Source organism: Heptranchias perlo, chromosome 8 (genome assembly GCF_035084215.1).
Source record: "Heptranchias perlo isolate sHepPer1 chromosome 8, sHepPer1.hap1, whole genome shotgun sequence".
In the NCBI taxonomy this organism is placed as follows: domain Eukaryota; kingdom Metazoa; phylum Chordata; class Chondrichthyes; order Hexanchiformes; family Hexanchidae; genus Heptranchias; species Heptranchias perlo.
This window is the reverse complement of record NC_090332.1, coordinates 73,365,460-73,378,397: the sequence shown is the minus strand read 5'-3', so window position 1 is coordinate 73,378,397 and position 12,938 is coordinate 73,365,460. Positions and strand designations below refer to the sequence as shown.

The following is a 12,938-nucleotide window of genomic DNA, read 5'->3' as shown; positions in this document are numbered from 1 at the left end:
TTCGGACTGGAGGGAGGTATGCAGTGGTGTTCCCCAGGGATCAGTACTAGGACCGCTGCTTTTTTTGATATGTATTAATGACTTAGACTTGGGTGTACAGGGCACAATTTCCAAATTTGCAGATGACACAAAACTTGGAAGTGTAGTAAACAGTGAGGAGGATAGTGATAGACTTCAAGAGGACATAGACAGGTTGGTGGAATGAGCAGACATGTGGCTGATGAAATTTAATGCAGAGAAGTGTGAAGTGATATATTTTGGCAGGAAGAATGAGGAGAGGCAATATAAATTAAATGGTACAATTCTAAAGGGGGTGCAGGAACAGAGAGACTTGGAGTATATGTACACAAATCTTTGAAGGTGGCAGGACACGTTGAGAAAGCTGTCGGGATCCTGGGCTTTATAAATAGAGGCACAGAGTACAAAAGCAAGGAAGTTATGTTGAACCTTTATAAAACACTGATTCGGCCACATCTGGAGTATTGTGACCAGTTCTGGGCACTGCACTTTAGGAAGGATATGAAGGCCTTAGAGAGGGTGCAGAAAAGATTTACCAGAATGGTTCCAGAGATGAGGGACATCAGTTACACAGATAGACTAGAGAAGCTGGGGTTTTTCTCCTTAGAGCAGAGAAGGTTGAGAGGAGATTTGATTGGAGCGTTCAAAATCATGAAGGGTTTAGAGAAAGTAAATAAAGAGAAACTGTTCCCATTGGCAGAAGGTTCGAGAACCAGAGGACACAGATTTAAGGTGACTGGCAAAAGAACCAAAGACAACATGAGGAAAAGCTTTTTCACGCAGCGAGTAGTTATGATCTGGAATGCGCTGCCTGAAAGGGTGGTGGAAGCAGATTCAATCATGGCTTTCAAAAAGGAATTGGACAAATACTTGAAGAGAAAGAATTTACAGGGTTGTGGGTGAATGGGACTAACTGGATTGCTCTTACAAAGAACCGGCATAGGCTCGATGGGCCGAATGGCCTCCTCCTGTGCTGTAACCATTCTATGATTCTATGAAAATGAAAAATTTGCAGGGCTATGGGGAAGAAAGCAGGGAAATGGGACTAATTGGATACCTCAAAGAGCTAGCACAGATATGATGGGCAGATGATTGTATCTATGATTGGGCTAATAACATGGATCTGCTTCATTCAGGGTCCCATCAACTAACAGGTTCTTAGGGACAGTATCACTGAAGCAATCCCTTATACAGTGCACCAGTCACAAACTTATACTTCAAGTCCTCTCCTGGCATGGTAAACCCTTGCATGGATGAGCCCTCAGCCTCTCAACTAAGAGTCTCAGTGGATTAACACTCAGCTGATGAATTTACCAACAAATGTTGAATCTGATGAGGATAACACGCCATCACGAAATGACCTGACAATTTCAGGCAGTCGCTGAAACAAATTGGCAATGACAGTGTCCCTTTGGACAGGAAGGTGTTTTAGGGGAACAAAGGGGCTCTTAGAACGTCTGAAGAAAAGTCAGCAGGACATACAAGCTATGGCCAAAATTTAGTCCTGTTCCATCTGCTTGTTAACCTATGTGATTGGGATAGGGGGTGGGGGGGAAGAGAATGAATAAATAATTTAGAGTTCTTCTCCATTACCTTTTGGCAGTCAGGAGTACAACAATGACTACACCTGAAAAGTTCTTCACACAGTCCCACAGACAGCAAAACATGATCAATTGTACTGTTTTTAGTGATGTTGGTTGAGGGATAAATGTTGGCCAGGATACTGGGGAGAACTCCCCTGCTCCTCTTCGAAATAATGCCATAGGATCTTTTACATCCGCCTGAGAGGTGGACGGGGCTTTGGTTTAACGTCTCATCCAAAAGACAGCACTCCAACGGTACAGCACTCCCTCAGTGCTACACTGGAGTGTCTGCCTGGATTATGTACCTGTGTCCCTGGAGTGGGGCTTGAGCCCATGACCTTCCAACTCAGAGGCAAGAGTGCTACCAACTGAGCCAAGGATGACACAATGTTAGTAACACTGACATACATGTACTTCAACACCAAAGGCTTCTTCAAAACACTACTGTATTGAAAGTTTCTCTTCCCCTGCACTTGTTATTCCTTTCAAGAGTCTGAAAGTAAATACAATCTCCAATTATTTATGGACAGTCCATTAGTAAAAGAAGTACAATTGGCTAGTCAAGTTTGCCTACATTCTGACTTCTTTGTACAATAAATGCTTTGTTGCTGCCACTGACATAGTCATCAGAAGGGGCTACATTCCAAACTAAGGCAGTGACGTACTGCATTATTTGAACCTAATATATATTCAACGTCAATCGGTAAACAATTCTTAGCCTTTATCACTTCTTTTTCCTCGCCAACTTTCTGCCAGTTCTTTCCTTCCTCCTCCCCTCCTATTAGGCATGGACTCCTTGCTGGAGTATAGCTCTCCTTATTCTGCCTCACTAAGGTGCCCGTTACTTAATTGTGTGTGTTGACAAGCTATTTGACTGCAGGGACATTGCAGTTGTGACTGAACCTTGTCCTCACCTGGGACCCACGCATGCCCGTTTACAGCAAAGGTTGATGCATGGTGATCAGAAACGGGAACCCTGGCCGATGGTCCTCTCTCTAGCCGGGGACTCTGAGGCCAATCATAGAGCACAGGAGGATGCAAAAGGCCAATCGTGCCTGTGCCGGCTCTTTAAAAGAGTCATCCAATTCGTTCCACTCCCCTGCTCTTTCCCCATAGCCGTGCAATTTTTTTTCCTCTTCAAGTATTTATCTAATTCTCTTTCGAAAGTTACTATTGAATCTGCTTCCACCATCCTTTCAGGCAGTGCATTCCGGACTGCCACTAATGTCAGAGAGCTAACAATTGTAAACAATTTTACAACACCAAGTTATAGTCCAGCAATTTTATTTTAAATTCACAAGCTTTCGGAGGCTTCCTCCTTCGTCAGGTGAACGATGTGAAAATGTGAACGATTTTCACATCGTTCACCTGACGAAGGAGGAAGCCTCCGAAAGCTTGTGAATTTAAAATAAAATTGCTGGACTATAACTTGGTGTTGTAAAATTGTTTACAATTGTTAACCCCAGTCCATCACCGGCATCTCCACATCATGACTACCAGAGAGCTAACAGGCAGTGGACCTACTCTCGTGCAGTTGCCATGCAGGGAGTAGCCAAAGGATGATGTTAAAGATAAACCCTTATCCTTTTTAATAACAGATTCAAAAAGCTAGAGACAGTAATATGACTGACAATTAACTTAATTTAGTATTGTTTCAAAACATTCATCTTAAGATTACATACAGGGCAGTACACACAGTCCTACGTCTAGAAACTCAAGTGTAAAGAACTCCCCGAGGACATTGAGCGATTTCCTGTCCAGGCCATTCACGGTTCCTCTCTTTGAAGGTAGCCAAAGTTCCTACTGAGTGAAGATTTGTATCTCTTTTATACCATTTTAAAAACAAGCTTCCATTGTCCAAATCTTGCTGAGGTTAACTTTGTTGGGTGTTTTATTACCCTTAGGTCATTGAACATACAACAATAGAGGCTTCATGTACTGGTCAATAGCTTGCTACATTGTCATCTCAGCAACCTTTGCTTCCTATCTTTGTTCTTCCCGAACTATTGTCCTGGGGTGTCTTTGTGATCAAGAGATAAGATCTGCCAACACACAGGTCAAACCAATTTTGATTTACTCATGTGGGTTAGCCATAATTGCTTGATTAGCTGTGCTGTCTTCTTTCTGTATTAAAATGATGTAAATATCTATATTCCTACAGAGTTATGGTACCTCTTTCCTCTCCTTCCTCTCCCTGTGGGGAAATGCCTGACTCAGTGCCTCACCAGTGTCGTGGCAAGTTCCCAATCTTGGCCACAGGGGTGAAATTTGTCTCGGGCGGCAGCACGGAGCAGACAATAGCAGATTGTCGGCCCGTTTTACACACCACACGATTTTTTCTTTTCCACTGACTTCAATAGAAAGAAAGAACTTGCATTTATATAGCACCTTTCACGACCTCAGGACACCCTAAAGAGCTTTACAGCCAATGAAGCTCTTTTGCAGTGTAGTCACTGTTTTAATGCAGGAAACACGGCAGCCAATTTGCACACAGCAAGATCCCACAAACAGCAATGAGATAATGACCAGATAATCTCTTTTGGTGATGTTGGTTGAGGGATAACGGGGAGAATTCCCCTGCTCTTCTTTGAAATAGTGCCATTGGATCTTTTACATCCAACTGAGAAGGCAGATGGGGCCTCAGTTTAGAAAATGGAAATGGAGAAGAAAATTGGACTAAGTTTGAAACAGACTGCTGACTTGCTATCACCTGCTTTGTTCTGGCACCCAAGATGAATTTCACCCCCTGCCCCGCACATCTATAACCTACCACCCTACGGTACAACATGCTGGGGCTCAGCAGAGAGAAACCCTCAAATCCTACCAGCACAAGACGGAAGTGCTAGCAACCTGTATACACTCAGACAGTCCTTTGAAATGTATGAAGGATGTCCACACAGGTAGCTAAGCCAGAATAGAACTATTTACTTGGAATGGCTCTTCAATGGCCCAGTAGCAAAGCCTGGGTTCTTAGGGAAAGTGATATATAGAATTACACAGAATTTACAGCACAGGAACAGGCCATTTGGCCCAACTATTTTGTGCTAATGTTTATGCTCCACACAAGCCTCATCCCACTCTACTTCATCTCATCCTATCTGCATATCCTTCTATTCCTTTCTCCCTCATGCGCTTATCTAGCTTCCCCTTAAAGGCATCTATGCTATTCGCCTCAACTACTCCTTGTGGTAGCGAGTTTCACATTCTAACCACTCTCTGGGTAAAGAAGTTTCTCCTGAATTCTTTATTGGATTATTAGTGACTATCTTATATTTATGGCCCCTGGTTTTTGTTTCCTCCCACAAATGGAAACTCTACTTCTACTCTATCAAACTCCTTCATAATTTTAAACATCTCTATCAGGTCACCTCTCAGCCTTCCCTTTTGTAGAAAAATAAGCCCTAACGTGTTCAGCCTTTCCTTATATCATCCTTGTAAATCATTTTTGCACCTTCTCTAGTGCCTCTATAGCTTTTTGTATCTGGAGACCAGAACTGTACACAGTACTCCAAGTATTGTCTAACCAAGGTTCTACATAAGTTCTATACATTTTTTTATGGCCTTGTTAAGTTGTATTGCCACTTTTAATGATTTGTGAATGTGTACCCCTAGATCCCTTTGCTCCTCTACCCCATTTAGACTTATTTTCCAAGGTGTATGTGGCCTCCTTATTCCTCCTACCAAAATGCACCACCTCACACTTACCTATATTGAAATTAATTTGCCATGTACACGTCCATTCTGCAAGTTTCTTAACGTCTTCTTGTATTTTGTCGCAGTCTTCCTCAGTATTAACTGTACCCCCAAGTTGGTGTCATCTGCAAATTTTGAAATTGTACTTCCGATTCCCGAGTCCAAATTGTTTATGTAAATAGTGAACAACAGTGGTCCCAGCACTGATCTTTGTGGAACACCACTTCCCACCTTCCGTCAGTCTGAGTAACTACCTTTAACCCCTACTCGCTGTTTTCTGTTTTGTAGCTAGCTTGCTATTCATTCTGCTACTTGTCCCCTGTCTCCACATGCGCTGACCTTAGTCATGAATAGTTCTCATTTCCTTGCATGGCAGATCACTACACTCTGCAAGTAATTCATTGTGTAAGGCACTTTGAGGCATTTTGACAATGTGTTTAGGTACAACAGCAACTTGAATTTATTTTGCGTCTTTAACGTGGTAAAATGTCCCAAGGTGCTTCACAGGAACGTAAATCAGATAAAAATTGACACTGAGCCAAAGAACTAGATATTAGGACAGCTGACCAAAAGTTTGGTCAAAGAGGTAGGTTTTAAGGAGTGTCTTAAAGTGAAAATGCAAGTAGAATTGTATATCTATCTATCTATCTATCTATCCGATGTGGGGTGCACAGCTTGTCTTATTTGTGTTGTTCTGGAGGCACTAGAAGTGACCCAAAGGTTACTCATTTAAGTTTAGTTTTGCCATTAATATGGGGAGTGTTTGCTTCAGTTGAAATTTGCTGTTTGTTTGTCTGGTGGGAAGGGAATATTTGTTCCCCTTTTCATTAGTTGAAAAGATGGATGGGCCTGTTCTCAGCCTCCACTGTGCGAGAGTGACTGAACGAACAGACACACTTCCAATTCGCACAGTGGTGTGGCACACCTACAGTTAAATGGTGCTTCGTTCTGCACTATTTATTTTAGAGCAGACTGAAACAGGTTTAACTAGCTTGATGCAACGAGGTAGGCTGCAAGAAGTTGCTCCTGTGCTGATCGCCTGTTTAAAACCAGCACAGCCCTACAAACCTGCAACACAACAGTGTTAAACTGATATAGATGGGTTTATCTGTCACACCAACACCCTGCCTCATCCCAGACACGATCCCCTTCCCCCAGCCAAACATTTCAAACTTGCTTTCCGTAAATGACACAGTGAAACACCCGATTATACGACTAAATATGTATCTCTACGTAGATTATAGTTAAGCAATGAAGTTTTCCCATTTGCTTAACCAGACTTCAATTTAATCTGCAGTTGCTTCCTTGGGCTCAAACAAAGGTTACTTTCTGCTCGAAATACTTTCAGACAATGTTGTTGCCACACTTCCTCTTTCATTTGTAACAGATATTTGGCATCTTAGCGTTGTGTTTTCACCCGTCCACACCACCTCCACCCAGATTTTTTTTAAATATGGATTATCTTCCCCCAATCCACTCGAAATTTCCCTAATGTGCTTCTCTCTTATCCTCCATCCCCAACTCTTCCTACTTGGTTGCACTTTAGTAATAATTGATTTTTGTTTGGGAATAGGGTTGCCAGCTGGTGGATTGTGCTCATTTCCATTGTTTGTTATTACATGACCTCCCACCTCCAACTGCCCCACCCGGTCAAACAGCCTCCCCCCTTCCAATATTTTTATAACTAGTAAATGAAAGTGTTCAAAGAAAATGAAAAAAAAACACAATTTTTTTAATGCCCCTATGATTTTTCTCCCGGGTCGCTCACAGCAGCGTTCAGGAGATTGGTCTATAATTCCTGGAAACTCCAGGACAATCCTGGAGGGTTGACAACCCTATTTGGGAATTCGTCTTTTCACGGTCTTTCTGCTTATCCTCACTTGCGACTGGAATTCCTGTAGGCCGGGCAGTGCCTTGTCCAATGGGTCCAGTGACCCACGAGCACCTCTGCAGGGAGCTCATTGTCGTGTACCGATTCAGCAGGTCAAGTGGGTTGCAGCGGTTGCAATAGGGTGGCCCATCTCTCTGCTGGAGAGCAGAAGACATGGGTGAGCAGCCTGCTCTAAGACCACGGCCCACAGCGCTTTGACCAAACTGACTCTCCCCTTCCAGATTTTTTTTTTGGCTTCACTTCCACTCGGTGCCTCCTCGCACAGACCAGACACTCGGCTGAGTTGGGAATCAAACCTGCACCCCTTCACTCTGTGGCACTGCATTGGTCCATCAACTACATTGGCACTGTGACGCCCTAAGCCAGTGTTGCCCAGTAGAAATTGCTGACTAGCCACAGGTGTGGCTACGGCGATACCGTTTTAGTCGCATGCACTAATTTTAGTAGAAAAGGCCTCACACACACACAATACAGGTAAATGTACTTCATATGTGTATATTCACATAACAAACATCTACCACCATCCAGTAACCAAGGAAATAAAGAACTCACAACGATCAAAAAACACTTGCACACTCTGCTTTTCTTCATAGTATCAAAGTTTGTTACAGCACAGAAGGAGGCCATTCAGCCCATCGTGCCTGTGCCAGCTCTTCCAGCTCTTTGAAAGAGCTATCCAATTAGTCCCTCTCCCCTGCTCTTTCCCCATAACCCTGTAAATTTTTTCCTTTCAAGTATTTATCCAATTCCCTTTTGAAAGTTATTATTGAATCTGTTTCCATCACCTTTTCAGGCAGTGCATTCCAGATCATAACAACTCTCTGCGTAAAAAAATGTTTCCTCATGTCACCTCTGGTCCTTTTGCCAATCGCCTTAAACATGTGTCATCTGGTTACCGACCCTTCTGCCACTGGAAACAGTTTCTTCTATTTACTCTGTCAAAACCGTTCATGATTTTGAACCCCTCTGTCAAATCTCCTCTTAACCTTCTCTGCTCTAAGCTTCTCCAGTCTCTCCCCATAACTGATGTCCCTCATCCCTGATACCATTCTAGTAAATCTCTTCTGCAGTCCCTCTAAGGCCGTGACATCCCTCCTAAAGTGTGGTGCTCAAAATTGAACACAGTACTCCAGCTGAGGCCTAACCAGGGTTTTCTAAAGGTTTAGCATAACTTCCTTGCGTTTACACTCTATGCCTCTATTAATAAAGCCTAGGATCCCTTATGCTTTTTTAACAGCCTGCTCAATTTGTCCTGCCTCAGGTCTCTTTGTTCCTTTTAACATTGTACCATTTAGTTTATATTACCTCTCCTCATTCTTCCTACCAAAATGTATCACTTCACACTTCAGTGTTAAGTTTCACCTGCCATGTGTCTGCCCATTTCACTAGTCTGTCTATGTCCTCCTGAAATCCATTACTATCCTCCACATTGTTTTCTACATTCCTGAGTTTCGTGTCATCTGCAAACTTAGAAATTATACCCTATACAACCAAGTCCAGGTCATTAATGTATATCATAAAGAGCAATGGTTCTTATAGTGACCCCTGGGGAACACCACTGTATACTTCCCTTCAGTTTGAAAAACGACCGTTCACCACTACTCACTGTTTTCTGTCCCTTAGCCAATTTTGTATCCATGCTGCCGCTGTCCCTTTAATCCCATAGGCTTTAATTTTACTTACAAGCCTATTTTGGGATACTTTACCAAATGCCTTTTGAAAGTCGATATACACACCATCAACTGCACTACCCTCATCAACCCTCTCTCCTTCATCAAAGAACTCAATTGAGTTAGTCAATCACGATTTTCCTTTAACAAATCCGTGCTGACTTTCATTGATTAGCCCATACTTTTCCAAGTGCCAATTAATTTTGTCCTGGATTATTGTCTCTCAAAGTTTCCCCACCACTGACGTTAGGCTGACTGGCCTGTAATTACCATTTTACCAAGAAACCCACAAAAAGGTTAAAGTCCACATGCATACGTCATACAAATGACTATTGAGATCACGCGACCAATGGTGGTGCCTATTACTTAATTTTTTTTTTAACTAATCAGACATGCAATTAGCCACATCTGGATTCCAGTTAGCCACACGTATTGGACAACACTGCCCTAAGCCAACATTATACTCTATTCATTCTGAAAGGTAACTGGTCCCTTATTACAACCCAGAGTTGGCAAGTATCAAGCATGTGATGTATTCTCAAAATGTTACATCTTCCATTGGTGATATAAGAATTGAACAGAAAAGACAAAGAACATGACTGCAATTCAACACGTCTTCCCCTCATTCAATCCTTGATGCGTCAGACCATTTGGCAACTCAAAAAGAAGGCAGGCAAGCTGTTTCTGGACTTTTTCTGATGTTACTAAGAGTATGCCAGGGTGGTTTGGTTTGACTATCCCATCTATACCTGGTGAGGTAATGTTTCTCTTCCACACAGTCCAGCTCCATGTACGGAATGAAGTAACAAACAGAGAAAAATGGTGGAGCACATTAGAATATCAACTTGCTGTGTCACTAAGTACATAGAAAGACATAGAAGTTACAACATGGAAACAGGACATTCTGCCCAACTAGTCCGTGTCGGTGTTTACCCTCCATGTGAGCAAATAGTCCTGATCACATTGACCTGTCCTTTTCCCATATCCCTTCAACCCCCTTTCCTTCATCCACCTATCCAATCTAATTTTGAATGTTGACATAGTTTCTGCCTCAACCAGTAACCCTGGAAGTGAATTCCACAACCTCACAACTCTTTGTGTGAAGAGTGGTAAACAAAAGTTCAGACTCACCATTTCCCCCTTCCCCCAAGGCAATGTCCAATCTCAGCATGGTGTTCTGAAGGCATTAAGCTTCCCCATACAGAGGGAGAAAAAAATCCAAGGATGAGTCACTCATGGCTGCTCTTGCAAAACTCGTAGAAAGAGAAAAAAAAGAAGGAAATTGCATTTATATAGCGCCTGTCGTGAACTCAGGACCTCCCTAAGCGCTTTACAACCAATGAAGTATTTCTGAAGTGTAGTCACTATTGTAATGTAGCAAACGCAGCAGCCAATTTGCACACAGCAAGGTCCCACATTGGTCCCAGTGTGATAATGACCAGTGACGTTGGTTGAGGGATAAATATTAGCCAGGACACCGCTCAGGTCTCAGGGAGTGGGACTTGAACCCATGGCCTTCTGACTCAGAGGCGAGAGAATGCAACCATTGAGCCATGGCTAACACTCAAAGCAACCAATTGCACTGCACATTTACAAAGATCTGAAATAGACTATCTTCCCCCCTGTCCCCAATATGTGACAAGTGAGACCTAAAATATAGAAGAACTTATCAAGAACATAATAGGCATGTAACTCTCCCTAGTTCATGTAGTATATGAACCTGCTCTCACTCGTTTGTACCCTTGCCTCAGTTTTGTCACAAAGATAACCATTTGCACTATTTTATATTTTTGTATATGTTTTGATCTTTATTTAAAATAAAAACAAATTCAGCAAGAGATTATAAATTGCGGCCATTACAATCCATTTGTTTGTTCATTTGCAGGTAGAAGAAGCTGATGATTGGCTGCGCTATGGTAACCCTTGGGAAAAAGCACGGCCGGAATACATGCTTCCTGTTCACTTCTATGGACGGGTGGAGCAAGGGGCGGATGGTGTCAGCTGGGTTGATACTCAGGTACGTACTGCTTAACCCGCAATGTGTAGGACCAGTGGGAGGGACCACAGCTTTCTGTCGAACCAGCAAACCAGCTGACTCTGCCGGTATAGGAATCTTCTGTCAGAGGAACAGGAGTCGGCCATTTTAGTCCCTCAAGCCTCCACTACTTTTTGGGAGAGTTCCAGATTTCCACTACCCTTTGTGTGAAGAAGTGGCCAGGAAAAGTATTCATAGAATCATTCAGCATAGAAAAAGGCCATTTGGCCCATCATGCCTGTGCCGGCTCTCTGAAGGAGCTATCCAGTTAGTCCCACTCCCCCTGCTCTTTCCCCATATCCCTGCAAATTTTTCCTTTTCAAGTATTTATCCAATTCCCTTTTGAAAGTTACTATTGAATCTGCTTCCACCACCCTTTCAGGATGGTTACTTCTTTCAAACACTTTCTGGCGGGAGGGGGAGGGGGAAGGGGAAGGCAAAGGCAATGTGTTGGGATGGAACAGCGGAATGGTAAGGTAGCAGTTTGTGCCTGTGATTTCGTCAGGTGAATGATCTCCATATGCCGCTAGAGAAGGCAACGAGAGGAAGTGAGGTACTTTCTGTCGAATGGGGAAAATGGAGGTGAATTTCACCCCCCACAAACCCATAACCCACCACTCTATGGTACAACATGTTGGGGCTCAACAGAGAGAAACCCTCAAATCGTAATGGCAAGAGATGGCAGTGCTAGCCATGTGTACATTCAATCAGTCCTTTGAAATGTATCAAGGGTGTCCATAACTTACACAGGTAGCTGAGCCTTGGAAGTCTGAAGAGGAAGATAATTTTTTTCTTTAATTGGTAGTGGTGGAAGGAAAAGATGCAGTTACATTAAAATTACATTTTTGGAAAAGAGAAACAATGTTGTACCATAGGCCACTTCCTAACAAACAGGTACAAAAAGTAATTAATATGGCTAATGGAATGTTGGCCTTTACCTCAAGGCGGGGGCTGGAATACAAAGGGGAAGAAGTTATGCTACAATTGTATAGAGCCTTGGTCGACCCCACCTGGAGTACTGCGTTCTGGAATTCTCTCCCCAAAAGGCTGTGGATGCTTGTGGACAATTGGCACTTTCAAGACTGAGATCGATAGATTTTTGTTAGGTAAGGGTATGAAGGGATATGGAGCAAAGGCTGGTAAATGGAGTTAAGATGCAAATCAGCCATGATCTAATTGAATGGCTCGAGGGGCTGAATGGCCTACTCCTGTTCCTATGGAAAGTAACTTTAACACCCTGCACTAATCAAAAAAAGATCTTCATTGCAGCAAGACAAAAAGGTGCAGTATTACCTTAAATCATTGGTGATGGGAAGTATTACATCTTTGCAGCTGGTGATGAGTCTGATGTAACAAATAATGACCTTGTGTTAATGAAAACAGGTTGTCCTTGCCATGCCCTACGACACTCCAGTGCCGGGATTCAAGAACAACACTGTCAACACCATGAGGCTGTGGTCTGCCAAGGCTCCCAATGACTTCAACCTGAAAGACTGTAAGTGGTCAGGAAATTCCTCTGCACTTGTGAAAATCTTGTCCATGGTATCATTGCATAACTATTGTATGTATTCTACAATGAATGGCCTGCTGATGTCATCATATATTTATTTGTGAGAGAATGTCTCTGAGCGCCTAGCAAGGAGGAGGACAAACCGTGAGCAGGAAGTGAAGAGTTTTGGGAGGGAAGATCAAAGACATGGTTGCGGAGGTAAGGTTGTAGGACGTTTTTGAAGGGGAGGGAGAGAAGTTCCAGAGGGATGGCTTGTAATGGCTGAAAGATCAGGCCCCGATGATGGAGCAGTAGTGAGGGATAAGCAAGAGGAATAAAGGACACTGGTTAGAGAAGATTCCCTAAGTGTTAGTTGTGGCACTCTTGCCTATGAGTCAGAAAGTTGTAGGTTCAAGTCCTACTCCAGAGACTTGAGCACAAAACCTGGGCTGAGAATCCCCAGTGCAGTACTGAGGGAGTGCTGCACTGTCAGATGTGCCGCCTTTCGGATGAAACATTAAATCGAGGCCCTGTCTGCCCTCTCTGGTGGAAGTAAAAG

The 12,938-nt window shown here is 43.1% G+C and overlaps 1 protein-coding gene across 1 annotated transcript in view; it reads left to right on the top strand.

The window, feature by feature from the left end:
• The window catches only part of pygb (phosphorylase, glycogen; brain), a 115,801-nt gene that overhangs the window by 37,317 nt on the left and 65,546 nt on the right, over positions 1-12,938 (top strand). The window contains exons 5-6 of the mRNA XM_067989313.1: positions 10,741-10,872; positions 12,274-12,385. Coding sequence (XP_067845414.1) covers positions 10,741-10,872; positions 12,274-12,385 — 244 coding nt within the window. The remainder of the gene's footprint in view (positions 1-10,740; positions 10,873-12,273; positions 12,386-12,938) is intronic.